General features: G+C 32.9%; 3 protein-coding genes across 3 annotated transcripts; 1 reads left to right on the top strand and 2 right to left on the bottom strand.

Moving 5' to 3' along the window:
• Positions 1-1,363: 1,363 nt before the first annotated feature.
• On the top strand, positions 1,364-3,376 carry LOC131613928 (ribose-phosphate pyrophosphokinase 1-like). Its single transcript, XM_058885568.1, has 5 exons — positions 1,364-1,419; positions 1,513-1,592; positions 2,008-2,456; positions 2,537-2,725; positions 3,203-3,376. The coding sequence occupies exons 3-5, from the start codon at positions 2,364-2,366 to the stop codon at positions 3,374-3,376; spliced, it is 456 nt and encodes a 151-aa protein (XP_058741551.1). The 5' UTR covers positions 1,364-1,419; positions 1,513-1,592; positions 2,008-2,363.
• Positions 3,377-7,017: 3,641 nt separating this feature from the next.
• LOC131613927 (uncharacterized) lies at positions 7,018-19,131 on the bottom strand. Its single transcript, XM_058885567.1, has 3 exons — positions 18,241-19,131; positions 17,520-18,080; positions 7,018-7,635 (listed from the first exon to the last, which is right to left on the bottom strand). Exons 1-3 carry the CDS (start codon positions 19,129-19,131, stop codon positions 7,018-7,020), a joined length of 2,070 nt encoding a protein of 689 aa, XP_058741550.1.
• Positions 19,132-19,313: 182 nt separating this feature from the next.
• Positions 19,314-20,126, bottom strand: LOC131613926 (uncharacterized). Its single transcript, XM_058885566.1, has one exon. The coding sequence runs from the start codon at positions 20,124-20,126 to the stop codon at positions 19,314-19,316; it is 813 nt and encodes a 270-aa protein (XP_058741549.1).
• Between the last annotated feature and the right edge of the window lie 255 nt (positions 20,127-20,381).

Raw genomic sequence — 20,381 nt, 5'->3', positions numbered from 1 at the left:
TAGGGTTTTATACTCCTGAAAATGGACTGTTGGTTCAGAAATTAGTTCATATTGTTTGAATGTCTTGTGTTGTGTATGATTATTTTAGTAAATTTAAGCATTACTAGTTATTCAGGAAGTGAAATTGTTTTGAGTGAGCTTTTCTTGAGTCTTAGGGATCATTTTTACAGAGTCAAATTTTGGGTTGTCTTGTAGTGTGATTTCGTGTTGTTTTGCGGTTTTCCGCAGGGTGAGAATAGAAGTTATTATTGTGGGTTTTGCAGCGTGTGAATCTCGGTTCTGCAAGGGTGTGAAATGGGTTATTTGCTGCAGATGAAAAAATCTCCATGTTCTCTGTGTTGTCGGGTCAATTATACAGTGAAAGGAACCGCAACTTGTACGTGTGAAGCCAGAGAAAAGTTAGGGAGTGGGAATGGACTGAGTGGTTAGGTTCAGTACTTGAGCTCATTTATGAAATGCCTTCAATTTCGGATCTGTTCTCTATAGTAACAGGTATTAACTTCTTCTCAATACTCAAGCTTATTTCTCCTCCATTTCTTTTATAACTAAGAGCTAAATTAACTTTAAAATTATTCATTGATAGACCACTCTCGTTATTCACAGAGAAAGATGGCTTGCTGGCAGTTATGGGCTTCAAGAGCTGCATCATACCTCAGGATCTCTGTCTTACACAGAAGCTTCTCTTATGGTATGTAATCTCATTCTGTCACCTTCTTCTTTCATTTGTTTTTCGTAATTCACTTAAGATCGTATCATGGCATTTCATTTTGCAAGTTTTGGATACAATATGTAGATTGTAGATTTCGATTCATGTTCTTCGATTTGATATTATTTATTATTTTTGGTATCATAGATTCAGCTTTCAAAGGAAACCCAGCAGCAGTGTGTTTATAAGAACAAGACAGAGACGAGGAATGGTTGCAATCATTAGCTGATGAATTCAATATTTCTGAAACATGTTTTTTAACTCCAATTCATGGTACTTCTGTTCCTCGTTTTGGTCTCAGATGGTTCACTCCTACTACTGAGGTTAGGATCTAGCTTTTCATTATAAACTTTTCAATTCTCTTAAACATGGCTTATTACTATTATTAATATCATTTGGATCCTATTATATTCCAAGTTAAACTTTGTGGTCATGCCACATTAGCAGCTTCACACACACTTTTTTCATCTGGTTTGGTCCATAACAATGTTATTGAATTTGAGACACTATTTGGAATTTTAACTGTCAAAAAGATCCCTTCGACCGATGCTAGCGGTACACCGAACTCGCAGAATGGTGAATCCAAGGACAAAGGAAGGAAGTTTGTTGAAACTATTGAGCTTCAAATTGGCCTCAAGAACTACGATCCACAAAAGGATAAACGTTTCAGCGGCTCCGTCAAGCAAACGCCGAGACATGGATGTCATGAAGCTGTCTGTATTCTTTTGTTTTCTTTTTCTGATTTCTTACATAGTCTTTTTTTGTCTGATTTTCTAATGGGTGTGTGATGAATTTGTATGAATCAGGATGATGACTGATTACAAAGTGGAGACCATCAATGATGGCATGCAAGAATTCTTTGTTGAATTTCACGGACCTAAAGACAGTAAAGTTCTTTTCTTTTGCATCTTTGTATCAATTTTTCAATCTTTTTTGTCTCACCATTGAATGATTGAAATGTTTTTCTTTAGATTGTATGTGTTTGAATTCAATGTGTTTGGATCAGTATTCAACAGTTGCTACTGAGTACTGTGTGCTTCTGATATATGGATTATGAGGGTCTTGCAGTTGTGCTTCAATTTTGTAGCTCAATTGTTTGCTCATTTTCCTCAATGAGGATGAATTGCATTAGGGTCTATTGTTGGTTTTTCTGTTTACTTTTAATATGTGTGCAAGTTGTAAACGGTAAAAAAAAAAGAGATTTTGATGTTTGAATATCACATTTGTAATTTTAATGGTGGAACTGAAGTGGGTTTTTCTTCTTCTGTTTTTTGACTCACTTTTGTTGGGACTTGTTGCAGGTATTTATCAAGAAGGTGTGTGGAAGATAAGAGTGGAGTTACCTGATGGTTATCCTTATAAGTCTCTTTCTATTGGTTTTGTCAACAAAATTTACCATCCTAATATAGACGAATTGTGAGTTGTTCATAACCAACTAAACCTTCTTTGTTTTCTAACGGACATTGAATGAGTTTTAAGAAGGAAGTCTAGGGTTCAAACCCTGGAAACTAACATAACTACTAACTTAATAAAATTTTCATATCCAAAAGAAAGCTTCATTGTTTTGTATTGTATATAAGAAGCACCATTGTCTTCTGTGGAACCTGTATTGGCTGTTGCGCCTGTGCACACAAACTGTTATACTCAATAGCTGATCATGTCCACTCTACTTCAATCCTCTTTCATTTCTTCATCTTCCATCTCTCCGATCACTCCCCGTCTCGCTCGCATCTCCCTCCGTAACGCCGTCGTAAGCAACCTTCTCTCTCCACTCTCTCCCTCCGCTTTTCTTTGATTTAACTGAATTTTCATTTTCATTTTCATTTTCAGAGATGCAATAATGCCGTAGTCTTTTTGAACTCGGCGAACGGAATTCCATATCGTTCCGCTGAACTTTCAGCTAACGGTTCAACTTCCATTCCGAGTTTTCTCGTGGCGCCTAACACTCGTATCCATGATCTCGTTAACATAAATCGTCTTCGCATATTCTCCGGTACTGCCAATCCCGCACTCGCTCAGGTATCTATATCTATAATTCCAATTTTGTCACTCTTGTACTTCAATTTTGATTCTAGGAAAATTTCCGATATCTAACAACAAATTAAATTAAACACTTCTAGGTTAATCACTTATCAAATAAGTGCTTATGTCCAAGCTATTTCTATAGTCCAATAAAATGTGGTCAAGCTGTTATATAACCTAGCCTATTGAAAATAGCTTGTGAATATGCCATTAGTTTTATTTCCATAAGGTCTCCCAAATTCCCTATCAAGTGCTTATACTAGTAGATAAGGCCAGAAAAATACCATGTCCTCGTAGAGATGTTTGGATTCTAAACTGAATCATGATGTAATATGATTTTGGTTAATAAAGAATGTGTAACGAACTTGTGAATACATAAACGTTTCTTGTTTACTAATAATATTTAAAAATTTATGTTATAACACTAGATAATATATGTTTATTTACTAAAATTTCTGATATGTACTTAAATAGGAAATTGCATGCTATATGGGCCTGGATTTGGGAAAAATTAAGATAAAGCGTTTTGCTGATGGTGAAATATATGTCCAACTGCAAGAGAGTGTCAGAGGGTGTGATGTGTTTGTTGTGCAGCCCACATGTCCCCCTGCGAATGAGAATCTTATGGAGCTTCTAGTAATGATATAGAAAAAACAAAGGTACAAGTACATTAAAAATGTATAATGAAATATCTTTCTTAACTAATATTTAATAAACAAAAATTCATGAAAGCTTCTTTCATAATTTAATATTAAAAATTAGGGTAGATGATATTTACAATGGTAGATACAGATAAAAAGATGAGTCAGGTTCACAACTGCCAGGAGAAAATAATTTAGAAATTTTATTTTTCTATGCCAATACAAATATTTATCTCTTGAGTCAAAATTGTATCATTTAATTGATGATAAATGTTTCTTATTGATTGCAGGGATGGATCAGAAAATGGTCTCACCTTTGCATTTCGCTTTACTGATGCTACAATATCTCTTCCTAATCAAGGTATGATAAATTCTATTAAGGCATGGGTCAGAAAATGGTCTCACCTTCATAATACTTTTGCATAGAAAAGAAAGAGAAACACCTTCGTGAACCTTTTTCTTTGCAGATAGGAAAGACAGAAGTTTTTCTGAGAGCAGGTCAAATGGCAGAACTAGATGCATGTTGTGTCGAGGTCATAGGAAGATCCGCAATCATTATTCGGAAAAAGGGTCGCACATATATTTGTCAAAATAGTACAATTTATTGCGATTCTCTGCCATAGAACTACAAAAGGCTAATAAAGGTATCAATTATTTGAATCCATTTGGATATTCATAGTGAATAACATTGTAAATAATTTCTTTTTGAAACATACTTGACAGATTACCCTGAGACGAGTTTTCCCATTGATAGAAATTGAAGGATTGCTTGCCCTGCTAAACACACTGAGTTTCCTTTCTGATCACCGACACTGTTAGGCATATTTTTATAAATGGAATGTTTTTAAGAATCGTCCTATGATATAATATTGCATCTGTCTTGGTTTGTTAGAAGTGACTGTGAGGACTTTCTACAAGATATTGCAAAGCAATTTATGCAGCATCTTCCTTCCAGAGTTGAAACTTACATGGCGTCAACAGTGCAGGTTCTTTTTCACCATACTGGGTTCAACACATGCTGATTTGCATCTTAACTTATTAAATGGTGACATGTTAAACAGAAGAGGATCATATAGTTTAGTATCAGCCTGTGATTCAGAGAATGAGGAAAGTGACGTCGATGATTCTTTGAGTGATGAGGAGGAACAAAGCCACAAGTGTCCAGATTCTAGTGAATCAAATAGTTTGAATAATCAAAACTCTAGTTCAGGAATTCGTGCAAGATGGTTGCATGAACCAGATGAGGCAGATCGATTAGGTCTTGGTATGCAGAGATCTCAATTATTCATTAATTGAGAATGTTGATATGTTTTTAGGGTTTCTAATTGCACTAATTGTATGATTTGTACCTTTAAGAAACTTCACAGTAATTACAAGTTTTGTGTATTCTTACACGGTGGTATTATTATATCAATTTTAGTGTGGAATGCTTGGTTACTTGATGTCTTGATTTGATATAGCTGATGTTACTTGTTAATTACGAGAATGATGATCCAATTTGAGTCTGTGTTGTTCATGAGTAGCTTGAATTCTTCATACTAGTATGATCCATAGAATGATCCATCAAGCTATTATGGTAGTTACAGGCAGTTACATACTAGTCTATTAGTAATATACGTTGTAGTAGTGTCTAAAATATAAGCTTTGTTATAATTTTGTTGAATAGGGAATGCTCTATGTTGGAGTCACGACTTTTAGGCAATTTTTCTTTGTTGTTCTCTGTGTGTGAATTGTGCGGATCTAATAACATTAGTCACTAATTTATCTGTTGGTCAAGTTGGTGTTCTATCCTAGTCTATAGGTGCTAAACTTTACTTATTGTCTTACTCAATTTTTTAATGATGATAAAAAAAATCGGGTGTAAATAGATATAATTGTTCATTCATAACTGGCGTATTTACACCCGATTTTTATTAAAATGGGGTGTAATTAAGAACATATCTACACCCGATTTTTATTAAAACAGAGTGTAATTAAAACGTAATTACACCCGATTTTAATTAAAACAGGGTGTAATTCAAACGTAATTACGCTCAATTACACCCAATTTTTACTAAAACAGGGTGTAATTAAAAACGTAATTATGCCCAATTACACCCAATTTTTATTAAAACAGGGTGTAATTAAAAATGCAATTATGCCCAATTACACCCGATTTTTATTAAAACAGGGTGTAATTAAAAACGTAATTACGTCCAATTACACCTGATTTTTATTAAAACAGGGTGTAATTAAACACGTAAGTACACCCGATTTTTGTTAAAATAGAGTGTAATTAAAAACGTAATTACGCCAAATTACACCCGATTTTTGTTAAAATAGGGTGTAACATAGAACATATTTACACCCGATATTCTTAAAATAGGGAGTAATTACGAACGTATTTACACCCGTTTTAAAATAGGGTGTAAATGCGTTAGACATTTCTCACCCTGTGGATATACACCTGATTTTTATTAAAAATAATGGGTGTAAATTTAATAAAAAACGGGTGTAAATTAACATTTTTGTACTAGTGGTAAGACCTGCCGATTGCCAACAAAATAAAGTTTCTGAACACCCAAAGAAAACATGCCAATCGTCCTCATAGTTATTACCGCAAAGCTGACAGGTAGGATTACATGGCACATAGTGCTGGACCAGACATACCTTAGATGGGAGGCAATCGCTGCAAATTCTCCACAAGAGATGTTTCACTCTTGCCGGAGCTATTATTTTCCAAAGGCTACTCCACTTTACTGCCTCCCTAACCGAACCAACTCTTTCCTGATGCTTCCGCCACATCCTATAACCTGACCGAACATTATAATTACCTTTAGCATCATCCTTCCAAACTATTCGGTCTTCCATCACATCCTCTGCTAACGGAACTTGTAAAATATCTCGAATCACTGAATAGTCAAACAAATCGCGTAAAACTCCCATATTCCATTGTTTGACATTAGGCAACAAAAGATCATTAAGGGTTAGAGTATACACACCTTGATTTTGAGGGCCCATCAAGCAACCTTCTCTACTCCCCCTCAGCCATGGTTCATTCATAACCTTTATATTTCAGTCGTCACCGATCCTCCACCTGCATCCAAGCATAAGGACCTCTCTAGCCTTCCAAATACTCCGCCAAACAAAACTCGAGTTGTAGCCCAAGTTAGCATCGAATAAATTAGACTTCGGAAAATACCTCGCTTTGAAGATCCTGGTTACTAAAGCATCCGGATTTGCCATAAGAAACCAACCTTGCTTAGCCACCATAGCCATATTAAACTCTTTAAAGTCCCTAAAGCCCAAACCTCCCGCTTCCTTCGCACTAGTCAATTTATCCCAAGCCTTCCAACTTATTCCTTTGCTATTAGATCCTCCTCCCCACCAAAAAGAGTTTAACATCTTCTCAATCTCATTAACAACCCCATCCGGTAGAATAAAGATGCTCATGATATAAGTCGGAATTGCTTGAAGAACTGATTTGATCATAACTTCTTTTCCTGCTCTGGATAAGGACCGCCCTTTCCATGAATTGATACGGTTCCAAATGCGATCCTTAATAAAAGAAAAAATGGACCTCTTACTCCTCCCTATCATAGACGGTAAACCCAAGTAAGTACCAGTTCCCAAAACATGTCGAACTCCCATAATATTGGCAAGATCCTCTTACGCTGACAAGCTCAAGTTACGACTAAAGAAAACTTCTGATTTTGTCAAGTTAATCTCCTGACCAGCTGCGCTTGCATATGTATCAAGTAAGCCCATCAGATGTCTAACTTCTGTAAGGTTTGCCCTGCAAAACAGAAAACAGTCGTCAGCAAAAAGTAGATGGGACACAATAGGTGCCCCTCTACATATTTGAACCCCGTGAATGTTTCCACTGGCCACAGACCCTTTAATAAGGGTAGACAATCCTTCAGAGATAAGAATGAACAGATAAGGTGACAGTGGGTCTCCTTGTCTCAATCCTCTTCCTAGTTCAATAGGCCCAATAACATCCGAATTTACAAGAACAGAATAGTGAATCGAAGTAACGCACATCATCATCCAATGAATCCATTTGTCCGCGAAACCCATATAAGATAGCATACCTCTTAAAAATCCCCAATCCACCCGATCATAAGCCTTACTAATGTCAATTTTAAGTGCCAAATGCGCTTTATTACCTTTCGTCCTTCTTTTCAGAGTGTGAATAATTTCTGTAGCAATCATAGCATTATTTAGGATGGATCTTCCTTCCACAAATGCAGATTGTTCCTCTGACACGCATTTTTCCAGCAACACCTTCAATTTATTCGCGAGAGCTTTCGAAACAATTTTGTAAACCACATTACACAAGGAAATGGGTCAGAAATCCTTCATAGAATTAGGATTAACCCCTTTATGGATCAAGCAAATATGAGTGTCATTTATAGAAGGAGGAAAAAAACCACGCTCCGGCCACAAAGTTGCCGCTTCAAAAATATCATTTCCACAAACATCCCAGAAGTTCTGAAAGAACGCAGGATTAAAACCATCCGGCCCCGGTGATTTATCGGCTTGCATAGCAAAAAGAGCAGTATGGATTTCCTCTTTTTATAGTCTAATATTATTTTATTTTATGACTCTCTAAATTCAAAATTTTCCTATTTGTCGTTCATTATTGTTCTTAAAAGTGGAAAATTATAGATGTTCTTCAACCCCATTCATTTTTTTATTAAATGTTTCCGTATTAATGGGATTTAAATTATATAAATTTGAAATTAAATTATCTTATGATTTTTTATTGTAAATAATAAATCATAGAAAAGTATTTTACTAAATAAATAACTAATATGCTGCTTCAATATTAAATTTAATTATGAAAATTATTTATTATTAAATCCGTTTTATATTGTTTGTGGCAATTGAGCTTTTCATACGGATTAAGAACTTCTTTTTGTTATATTACCCTTATTTTAATTATTAATCTTTTAATTTTTATAATTTATTTTAAATAAAAATTTATTAATATTTAAATATTGTCATAATTCATAGAATGCCATAAGAGGGAAATCATTACAAATATTGTGTCGCGCATCCATTTCTTCTGATTCTCTGTCTTTTTCACTCTTTTATTTAACAATTAACCCCAATCCATTATATAATTAAAATACCCCCTCAACCCACATTGGTTGATGGAGGTTATGAGAAATGTAGATGACTTCAAGGAAGTGAAGATATGATTTTATAGCAGGAGGAATGAGTGAATTTGGGCAGCTTTGAAACGTCAGAATCAAAACAGAATGAGCGATGTTTGATCTTCCTAATGACAACTTCACGTGTTTCAAACAATTTTTGTTATATAAATAATTAAATAAATATAACCAAATAATTAAATAAATAAAATAAAATAAATAAATTAGTAATAAAATTTACTATAAACAGAATGGAAAGAAATTGTTAGAATGCATCAGGGGAGTGACACATCGCAAATTTGCCAATTGCCAAAGTACTCCATTTGCTTTATTATATTAAATGATTTGTCATGTTTCCTTATTAATGGGATTTAAATTTAAAATCAGGAATTTAAATTTAAAGTCAAAATGTTACAAATCACACTTTAAGACCTTTTTTTAATAAGTTATATAAATTTGAAATTAAATTATCTTATGATTTTTTATTATAAATAATAAATCATAGAAAATATTTTATTAAATAAATAACTAATATGCTGCTTGAATATTAAAATTAATTATTAAAATTAATTATTATTCAATCTATTTTATATTATTTGTGGCAATTGAGCTTCTCATACGGATTAAGAACTTCTTTTTGTTATATTACCCTTATTTTAATTATTATTCTTTTAATTTTTATAACTTTTTTAATTAACAATTCAATAATATTTAAATATTGTCATTTTTTGTCTCCAAATAATTAAAATTTTCCATAAAATTTTATTATATAAGATAATGAACAATTTTCCATAAAATAATTGTTAAACTCTCTGTTTGTAACGTGTCGCGCGCTCATTTCCTCTTATTCTCTGCCTTTTTCTCTCTACAATTTAACAATCAAAACATAAGTAAAATACCCTCAACCCACAGAATCCCTAACCCCAATCCATTATATAATTTTACTGTTACAATTACATGGCTTGATGCGGATGCAAAAATTAAAATAAGACAACTAAATCGAAGGAAATAAAAAAGGAAAAAATTTAGGTACATCTTAGTTTCTCCTTAATTTCTCCATGATGATGTTTTTGTGATTTTACAGGGTTTGCTGCAACAAGGTTTATGGTGAATGGTTGAGCGGATTTGGATTGGTTGATGGAGGATTTTGGTAGAGGTTTGTTATAATAATTGTAGATGAATTCAAGGAAGTATGATTTTATAGCATGAGGAATGACTTAATTTGGGCAACTTTGCATTGATTAGTTTTTGTCCCAAATAAATTCCAAACGTGAGGATCAAAACAGAATGAGCACTTCACGTGTTTCAAACAATTTTTGTTATATAAATAATTTAGTAAATATAATCAAATAATGGAAAAAATGGATAGAATGCATAAGGGAGTGTCACACTTTGCCAAAGTACTCCTTTTGCTTTATTTACATAATATAAATATAAGTTTGTCATGCATTCATTTCTTCTACAACCTTTTATTGTAGTCTCTCTGCTTTCATTTCTTGTAAACCCATTCACTTTTATTTTTTGTTCTCTCTCTGCATTCATATTCTCTCTCTGCCTTTCATCCACCCCAGCCTCCTCGTCCGTTGTTTCGTTTACTCCATTTTTCTTTTTTGTTTCAGCTTCTCCAAGTTTCCGATTTCTAGGCGAAGTTATTGCTTATGAGTGATGAACACAACAGAAAAAAAGAAGTTTGGGTGCACGGAAAACAAAGTAACAAACGTTTTTCGTTTTCCTTATCATTTTCGTTTTCCTCTCATATTCCTTTTTGTTTTTGTTTATGTTTTTGTTACCACGGTTCTATTTTGATTATAAATCTGTGCAGAGTTGTGAATCCGGCGGAAGGAAGAAACTTGGTAAGAAGCGTATTGAATGAAACCGCGGATCCGAGGATTCAGAAAATGATTTTGAGTGTGCAGAAGAAAAAAACAAACTCAAAGCTTGGGTAAAGCTGCAAAAATGAAAAAGAAGAAAGGTTTTCCCGGGATGGAGAGTAGATCTATATAGTGTGTATACTTGATTATACAGTGGGTATAGCTAATATATTTGAGGTTTTATGGTTTTTCAGTTTTGTTGATGTTTGATACTGCTATTGTTTGGTTAAATGGAACATGTATTCGTCTGTGTGTGTTGCATCGTGGATGAATGTTAATCTATGTTGCAACATGTAACCATTTGATCTGTTTGACCACATGACAAACTCTTGCACATGTTGAACAGTATCAAAATTCAACCATCTATGTATTATTTATCCACTTTATAATGATAATCTATATGAGAAACTATTAATTATGTTTGTTTATTTTCCATTTTGTATGACACTTATAAACATAAACTGTCATTTTTTATGCAGGAAACAAGAAAAAAATGAAGCCATTTCATAAATTTTAATGTTCGATTTGCTGAGAACTCCATTTTCCAACTGGTAATGAAGTGTTGGTACAATCTGGTTTTTATTAGGTGAACCATTTTGAGTATCAAAATTTTCTCCATCAAAACTTTCTGCATTTTAAATTTTAGTATATTATAAAATATGCAAGACATGATTGACATATGACATGGAGTGTGCTTATGGTTTATTGGAACAGTGGTTTATTTCTTCAGTAGGAGATTAATGGCAGGCGAGAAAACTTAGCATACTAGCATGGAGTGTGCTCATGTTCATCTTAATTTTGAGAAATAATTAAGATGCTCAGAGAAAACAGGGTTGAACAGAGGAAATGTGCAAAGCTTGTGTTTTTCATTAGCTTTTGTGAGTTGCTTTTATGTCTATTAATAAGCTAATAACATGTTGTCTTTCATACTTGTGTTTCATAAATCGTCTTTTATGTATTGCTGCATTTTTATACTGATTTTAGTGAAACTTTATGTTGCATTGGTTTTGCATTTTGCTGACTAAGTTGTAGAGGGAAACCCTTCTCCAAATACTTCGCAAACACGATCACTCAATTCATGTTCACAAGGTCCAACTGATGATCGATCTTTCTTCTTTAGCAAGGATGTCAAAAGCATTGGGGAGATTCTTTGTATTCACGATGTCAGTTCTTTTTATTATCGAATAATTAGTGTAACCGTTTAATAGTGTCACGTTATGGTTAATAGCCTAATGCGTGGAATTCTATTTATTCAGCCTGTATTTTTTAATGACTCCTATTGTTGTTTGTAGGAAACTTTCTGCAATAGTGTTGGTATAAGGATTATTGAATGTCCACTTCTCTTATTGTTGGTGTAAGGATTATTCAAGGCAAACCAAAACTAAATTATTGCCTATTGCTTGGCCTTTAAGCTACTCACTCACGATATGCATCTTTGTTTTTTGGCATATGACATACTTTGGTGTAAGGATTATTTAATGTCCACTTCTCTTTTCAACATTCTTGAAGTGCAGCCTTAAAAACATAATTTAGAATATGTGTTCTTAGTTTGTAATGAAACTTCCACTTATTTGGAAATCATGTTTTCTGAAATAACAATCCTTTATATTTCAAATTTTATGAATTTATCTATGATCATGTTTAAGCATTTTTTCCTTCTATTGTATCAAAGATATTTCTCTTATTAAAAACAACCTTCCATGGTGAGGGTATTTTGTAACGGTCATACTACTCATGCTGCTTTTTTATATTTGATACATCAATGATTCTATAAGGTATTTATACTTAGTTCCATTGTTAAAGTGTATAACTATACAATTGTTACTGTATTATTTTAGTGTTTCATCTAATTCCTCTTCTTTATTTTTGAAAACATCATAAGTTATATTTAAAAACTACATAATGTTTTGGCATTCGATTTTGTTGATAAAATTTTCATTGAGCTTTCTCTGTTGTGTTATCGACAGAGAAATAGACAAGGAATAATTACAGTAGAAAATGGCGGTCTTTAGGAGCATTTTTTTGGCCATGGAACAGATTGCTTCCAACATGACAAGTTTGTTCAATTCTAATGAGAACTGCATGATGATTGATGAGGTATGCGAGCCGCTCAACCTCGTGATCTTGCATCACTACATATTTTTGTCTGAGTTTTTAGTTGAAATTTCATCGCAACATATGCTAATTAATGTTATAGAATGTCTTCTGGTTCTTAACTATATAACAAAACCACAGTTGTACGCTTACATAGAATTTTTGATTTAATTATGAATTTTTGTAGAACTGCATATGTTGTATTAATTATAGAATTGCATTAATTATAGAACTGCATTAATTATATATAATATCATAAAATAAGGAATTATAATATATGGACTTTTAGTAAGTTTTGTAAGCTTACATAGAATATCAAATCTCCCATGTGTTGAAACAAATGTTTAGAGTAAAGGAATATAATTGGTATACTCATAAAAAGGTTTTTTCTTCTTGTTTTTCTCATATTGCTGTTATGGTTTTGTTATAATGCCCTTATAATAACATGATGCTTAAAGGTTTTGTTATACGCACTTAAATATAACACTCTGAAAAATTGGAACTTAGATTATAGGTTTTGTTAATAATATTCAATATAATACTCTACAGTAAAATACAGAACCAACTAGCTATTATCTACTATACCAAGACCAGCCTGTCCTGAAAAACAGTGAAAATCCAAGGTCTGCAGTTTCTTAGTATTGGTTGGATGCGACAGAGTCATACATCTATGCGTGCAGGTGCAGATATAGATTGATACTTTTGTGCATTTGGTGTTTGATCATTAATTGCTTAGCTTACTCTACCTTAACCAAGTATGGATTTCCTTGATGCCTGTGGCATGCACTGTCATTTTCCTCACCAACAAAGAAATACTATATTTCCAATGGTAAGATAAAGTGCTTAGCATATTTTTGTAAGTACAACATTATATATTAACAAAAATATAAATGCTTGTACTTTTTTATTAAAAAAATGCCCTGCGATTCTGAAGTTCATCATTATGGTATATACATATTCAATCCAGAGTTCCATCTCAATTTGAGTTTGGTTAGTCCAATTCAATTGTAATTTGTGTTCATGAATCCTTTAAACTAATTAATTTTTCATTTAAGTTAAAACTGAACTTTTAAAAAATTATTTACTGAAAAATCATATTTAAGATGGAGACTTTGACTTTCACACTTTTAGCCAAAGAAGAAGTCAACTTAATATTCATAACTCTGAAACATCCAGGACATTACTATAGCTTTATTATTCCTGCATAAATTACTTATCACATTTTAATATTTTAAAAAACTAACTTCAATATAATAGTTTATAAAATGAATCTAAAAATGAATCCTAAAACAGAATCACTAATTTTAAGCCTTAACAAAAAAATATATATCTCTAGACATGCAACTACTCCAACAAAACTGCAGTGCCATCTAAATAAAAAGCATTGGAAAAATGAAATTGATAAATCAGAAAATTAAAAATAAACTAAATCAGAAAATTAAAATATACTTGTCATTTGTGCTTTAGTTTGTGAGACCATTTAGGTATTGATTATCTAAAATTCAAATTATCAATATTTTAATAAATAATAAAAAGTTATATTAATGATTCTACCACTGCAGATGCACGGGACACAAGGGACACAACCAGTTAGATCCATGCAAAATGAAATATATGAAAGTTTTATTATTTCATATTTTATAATTGCATTTAAATAAATTATATACCAATTAAAATTGAAAACTATTTATCAAAGAAGTTTTCACGGGACACTATCACCACAATATCTTTTTTATTTTAATCGACAAAATATTATAAATATTTATAATTAGCATAAACTCATTATTTTAACGGGACACTATGAGCACAATATATATTTTTATTTAAACACCAAAATATTATAAATATTTATAATTATCATTAATATTTCTAAATATTTATTTATAGTTATTAGTCATATTTGTAAATATTTATAGTTATTAGACATATTAAACTTATCATATTGGTTACTCCCTCCGTCTCACAATAGGTGTACTCTTTGAGATTTTCACACTTTTTAAGAAAATGATTAATTATGTTGATTTCAATGATAAAATGAGTCTCATTTACTAAAATAACCTTATTAATAATAGGTAGTGGAGTACTTAAATAAATTAAAATACAATAAATAAGGGTAAGTTAGTGGAAAAAATAATAAATATCACATTGGTATTCTATATAGACAAATAATTTGAGACAAATAAAAATATTAAAGATGACACCTATTGTGAGACAGAGGGAGTATTTGATAAATATTTCTTTTTAAATATTTCCAGTTAATAGTGATTTTATAATAACAATTATATATCACCAACAACCTAGCCTTATCGAATTACCTAAAACACAAATGACTATTGTATTTCTATTTTTTTTACATAGCTGATATATATAGATTCAATTCATCTATATTATGTTTTTTTAATGTTAAATTAACATTTCTGATTCGAATTTTTAAACTTCATTTTTTGCGTTTGTAATACATTATTCGGTTTAAGATTTGATTTACCCGTGCGGATGCATGGGTCTTCTACTAGTAGCCTCGTATTTATGTGTCATCCTCACAAAATTCTACCTCCCAAAATTCTACTAATTAAATATAATAATAATAAGAATTATATTTAATTTTTAATGGCCAACAAATTAATTTTTACATTAACTCAAATTCTTCCAAATTACTCATGTAATGATGATAACAATATTTTATTATTTAATATTTTGTAACTCTCTATATATTCCAATTATAAAGTATAAAAATATTAGATAATTTTTTTTTATATGTATGTATTTTAATGTTTATATTTTTAATAATATTTTATTATTTTATATTTTATAACTCTCTAATATATTCTAATTACAAAGTATACAAATATTAGATAAAAAACTTTAATATGTATATATTTTTAACTTTTATATGTGTGTATTTTTATATTTATATTTTGAATAAAATTTTATTTTTTAAATTCTACCAATTAAATATAATAATAATGAGAAAAATTATATTTAATTTTTAATGGAGAACAAATTAATTTTTAGGATTTTTTTTTAAAATAACCATGTATTAAAAAAAAATACACAAATAACCACGTTTCGAAAAAAATTACGCAAATAACCAGGTTTCTGAAACCCTTAACACCAAGGCGCCATCTCACATGGCTTATTCCTTTTTTTTAGTCCTAGGCGCCATCTGACATGGCACACTCAGTCCCAATAAGCCATGTCAAATGGCGCCTCCCTTCAACTTTTAGGAGGAGGAGCCATCTCATATGGCGCCTCCTTGTATATTTTTGTTCAATTTTCCATTTGAAAATGCACAAAGGCGCCATATGAGATGGCTTATTGCAGAAAAGTTGTACATAGGAGCCATCCCAAATGGCGCCTCCCTTCATCTGATACAATGGTGGCGCCATCTCACATGGCGCCTTAGTGTCAATGTTTTCTGAAACTTGGTTATTTACGTAATTTTTTCCGAAGTATGGTTATTTACGTAATTTTTTTCTAATACATGGTTATTTAAAAAAAATTCTAATTTTTACCCTAACTCATATTCTTCCAAATTGTCCATCTAATGATAATAATAATATTTTATTATTTAATATTTTGTTACTCTCAAATATATTCCAATTATAAATTATAAAAATATTAGATAAAAAACTTTTATATGTATGTATTTTGTTTATATTTTTAATAATATTTTATGATTTAATATTTTGTGACTCTCAAATATATTCTAATTATAAAGTATAAAAATATTAAATAAAAATAATTTTATATGTATATATTTTTAACTTTTATATGTATGTATTTTTATGTTTATATTTTTAATAATATTTTACTATTTAAATTCTACCAATGAAATATAATAATAATAAGAATTATTTAACTTTTTTGGAGTAAAATAAGAATTTTATTACCAAAAACAGTTTATACAAGCCGATCATTACAACGATCCAGGCAGCCAGACAAACAAAGAACACAAAATTGAAACTAGACACACAAATCAACTAATAACCATGGTCTCCATGTTCACATGGTTTCTCAACACTTTTTTTAGAACTAGCTCTAAGTCCTATAGTGTATTTGATTCTCATAATGATATCCCCAGAATATTGGCTTTGGCTAAAAATCTTCTCATTTCGCAGGTTCCACAAATGGTAGATAACTTCAGCAATAGCCAATTTGAGAAAACATCTTCTCCACCCTTTTTTTGTTGTTTCCATAGAAAGCCACTATTTCTCTTCATCCCAGCTTTTACATCTTCTAACATATCCAATCCAATCCATGATTTGAATCCAAACATGACTAGGGAGACGGTTCACAAAAACTGCATAAGCCATCTGCTAAATATTAATCTTCCTCAATCTATCTTTGGTAGGGAGACGGTTCATAATAGCCAACCAAAGAGTGAAACATGCCCTTGGTCTGGCATAGTTTTGAAACAAGATCTTCCTCCAGCTCTGGTTTGCAAAATTACCCCTCAGGTCTTTATACATTGCATTGGTATTAAACTGGCTCTGATGAACACTACTTTTCCAATACTCACTATGGACAGTAATCTCTCTATTCTTGACTATACTCTTGATCATCCAAGAGCTATATATCTTAGGCTCCCACCGCATAATGCTGACACCTTTAAGATAGTATGCTCCAATCCACCGTATCCATAGCTTATCTGATTTCATATGGAGGTTCCAAAGCAACTTCAGAATAGTAGCTTTGTTCCAGTCACTAAGATAAGTCATGTTTAAGCCACCTGCATTATTGGGATGGCAGATTTTATCCCAAGCTACTAGGGCTTTCCTCCCCACAGCTTTGCCAGACCAGATAAATTTTTTACAAATCACTTCAATTCTCTAGATTATTTTCTTAGGGAGGGGAAATGCTTGCATCCAATACCCTACTATGGACATCAAAGTGCTCTTGACTAGTTGTTTCCTACCTGTATAGCTAAGCAAATTAGCATACCAATGCTGCACTTTCTCAAGCATTTTATCAATAATAGGTTGACATTGGTTGATAGTAAGCTTTCTTGTGGATAGAGGGACCCCCAAATATTTGAAAGGGAGCTTACCAATGCCAAAGAGTCCCACTCCACAGTATCATAGGCTTTTTGAAGATCAATTTGAATAGTGCACCTGGGAGAGAGATGTTTCCTATTGTAACCTCTCAGTAATTCAAAGGCCAAGATGATGTTATCATGAATTGTTTTGCCTGGCAAGAATGTTGTCTGACTGTCATTAACAGAGTTAATCACTTTGTTTAACCTTTTAGTGAGGACCTTGGAGATAATTTTGTAAAGGGTGGTACAACATGCTATAGGCCTCATCTCTTTCATAGATTTAGCATCTTTAGTCTTAGGGATCAGGGTCACAAGGGCACAATTCACTGCTCTATACATCCTGTTATTCACAAAGAAGTCTTGAACCACATTCACAACATCTTTTTTAATTACTGTCCAGCTGGATTTGTAAAATTTAGCATTATAGCCATCCACACCTGGTGCTTTATTATCACCCATACCATTGATGGCCTTCCAAATTTCAGCTTCAGTCACTGGTACAGTAAGGCTTTCTTGTTGCTCCCTATTTAATTGAGCTCCTTCTCTCAAGCTACAAATATCCACCTGGCTTCTCTGCATAGATGTTTGACCAATCAGTTTTAAGTAGAAGGATCTCACCTCCATCTCAATGTCTTTCTAATCAGTGAGCCTATTTCCTTGAGCATCTTCTAGCTCCTTGATTTGGATTTGTTTGTTTTATATTTGAGATTTGCATAGAAGTATGCATTATTACCATCACCAAAGTAATCCAGTCACACTTAAGTTTCTGCTGCAGGATATTCTCTTCCAATTCAGTATTTTTCAGAACTTCATCAGTCCAGAACTTGAAATTTTGGCACAGGGTCTGATTCAGCTGATCAAATGCTAATAGGGTTTGAGCTTTATCAAGCTGCTCTCTACTCACCTTGAGATCTCTGATCCCCTCAGTCATTTGCCAAGTCAATCCTTTCAGACTATATTGTAACTTATATAAGTTCTTCCAGAATTGCTCCATTGGATTGCCTAAGTCAAGATGATTCCAGTTTGCCCTCAGACCATGAAGATAATCAGCATGGCCAGCTATACAATTCAGGAATTTAAATCTATGCTTGATTTTCTTTATTGCTTGATGACTATCCATCTTGATTCTCAAAGGAGCATGGTCAGAGATATGGGGATTGAGCACCTCAACACTAGTATTAGGGAAACCTCTGTACGAGTCTGCATTAACAAGAGCCCTATCAATTATGGAACTAATAGGGTTAGCTATTTGCTTGTTTGACCAGGTGAACCAAGCTCCTATCATTTCATGCTCAAAAAGATTACTATTAGCCATTATTAACTCCATATCAATATACTCAGCCAGATGTACATCATTACCACCAATTATATCACCAACTTTCAAAATGTTATTAAAGTCACCTACAACCATCCAAGGCCCCTGAATATTATTACTGATTCTACTGAGATCCTGCCACAAGCTCCTCCTATTATTGATCTGATTGTGAGCATACACTATAGTGAGGTGATGAGATAATGTTCCAGCATTGGTGTAAACATCACTGTGTACTAACTGTTCAGTTTTCTCAATAGGGGTTATACTCCAAATGTTAGGATTCCAAGCCAACCAAATCCTTCCTTTCATATGATGTTAATAATTATCTATGAACTCCCAATCAAACCCCAACCTCTTCCTAACAGCTTTACTATTATTAATCTTAACACGAGTTTCAAGTAATGCTAGACAACTAACCCGTAATTTCTTGAGTTGGGCTCCAACCTCCAGGCATCTAGCATGTTTATTGAGCCCTCTCACATTCTAGCAGATCACGTAACACCCTTAGTATGAGAGCTTTCCCCTACCAGAAGTCCCTCAAAACCATTCATGATTTCAACTCTCACTTCTGCAGGTTCCTTTCCTTTCCTTCCTTTTATTTGTATAGTGATCCATGGTCCTTCTACAACATTCAATTGGGCTACAGATTTGCTCACTTCATCTGAGCTTTTAGGCTCCTCAGGTGGCTTCTTCCGCTCCCAAACTCTTTGTGGCTCTTTCTTTTTCTTAAGACCATCCTCCTTTTGTTTACATTCATGCCCTACTTTGTTACAGCTTTTGCAAAAGGGTGGTTTCCATTCATACTCCACCTGTTGGATCATTTTCTCACCCCGTGGATTCCCGATTGTGATATGTTGTCGTAGTTCCTGTGTAACATCAACTTCAATTAGGACTCGTGCATACGATACCCGAAGCTTCTTTGTTGTACACTCATCAGTCATGAGTGGCTTTCCTATGGCACTAGCAATTTTACCAATACTCTGATCCCCCCAGCAATACAAAGGAAATTGGGGAAACATCACCCAAATAGGTAACACCCTCAGCACATCTTCCTGCAGTGTGAAATTTGGGTTCCATTCATGAAGCAAAATAGGCTTCTTGAAGATAGAGTACGGTCGTCGCATTAACACAGCATCCCTATCAACTCTATCCTTGAATCTAATAAGGAAGTATCCCTCTTCATTGTAGTACAAATCCGGTAAGGTCACGAAATTCCATGTTGTAGTCATGAACTTCTTAACTGCATTCATAGAAAGCTCATTTCCTATAGCATACATGATAAGGGCATTTTTCCAGAATTCCATCTCTGATGTTACATCCTTTTCCTCAAGTTGAACTTCAATCTAACTGTTTATTATGAGTGGCTCCATGTAGGAGAGTTCACTACCATTCGACGGAAGTCTATTTCCTTTGATTATTTCCACCCATTGGATTCTGGTAGTCGTCCTTCTCAACCTCATCGTGTTTCCCCTCAGCATTCGGTACCTCCTTAATCGTTTCCATCGTTTTCACAACATTCCCAGATTTGCTTGTAATTCCGATAGTTCCTTGTCCACTTG

The sequence above is a fragment of the Vicia villosa genome, linkage group LG6 (genome assembly GCF_029867415.1).
Source record: "Vicia villosa cultivar HV-30 ecotype Madison, WI linkage group LG6, Vvil1.0, whole genome shotgun sequence".
Lineage (NCBI taxonomy): Eukaryota > Viridiplantae > Streptophyta > Magnoliopsida > Fabales > Fabaceae > Vicia > Vicia villosa.
This window is presented reverse-complemented; position numbering and strand designations above follow the sequence as displayed.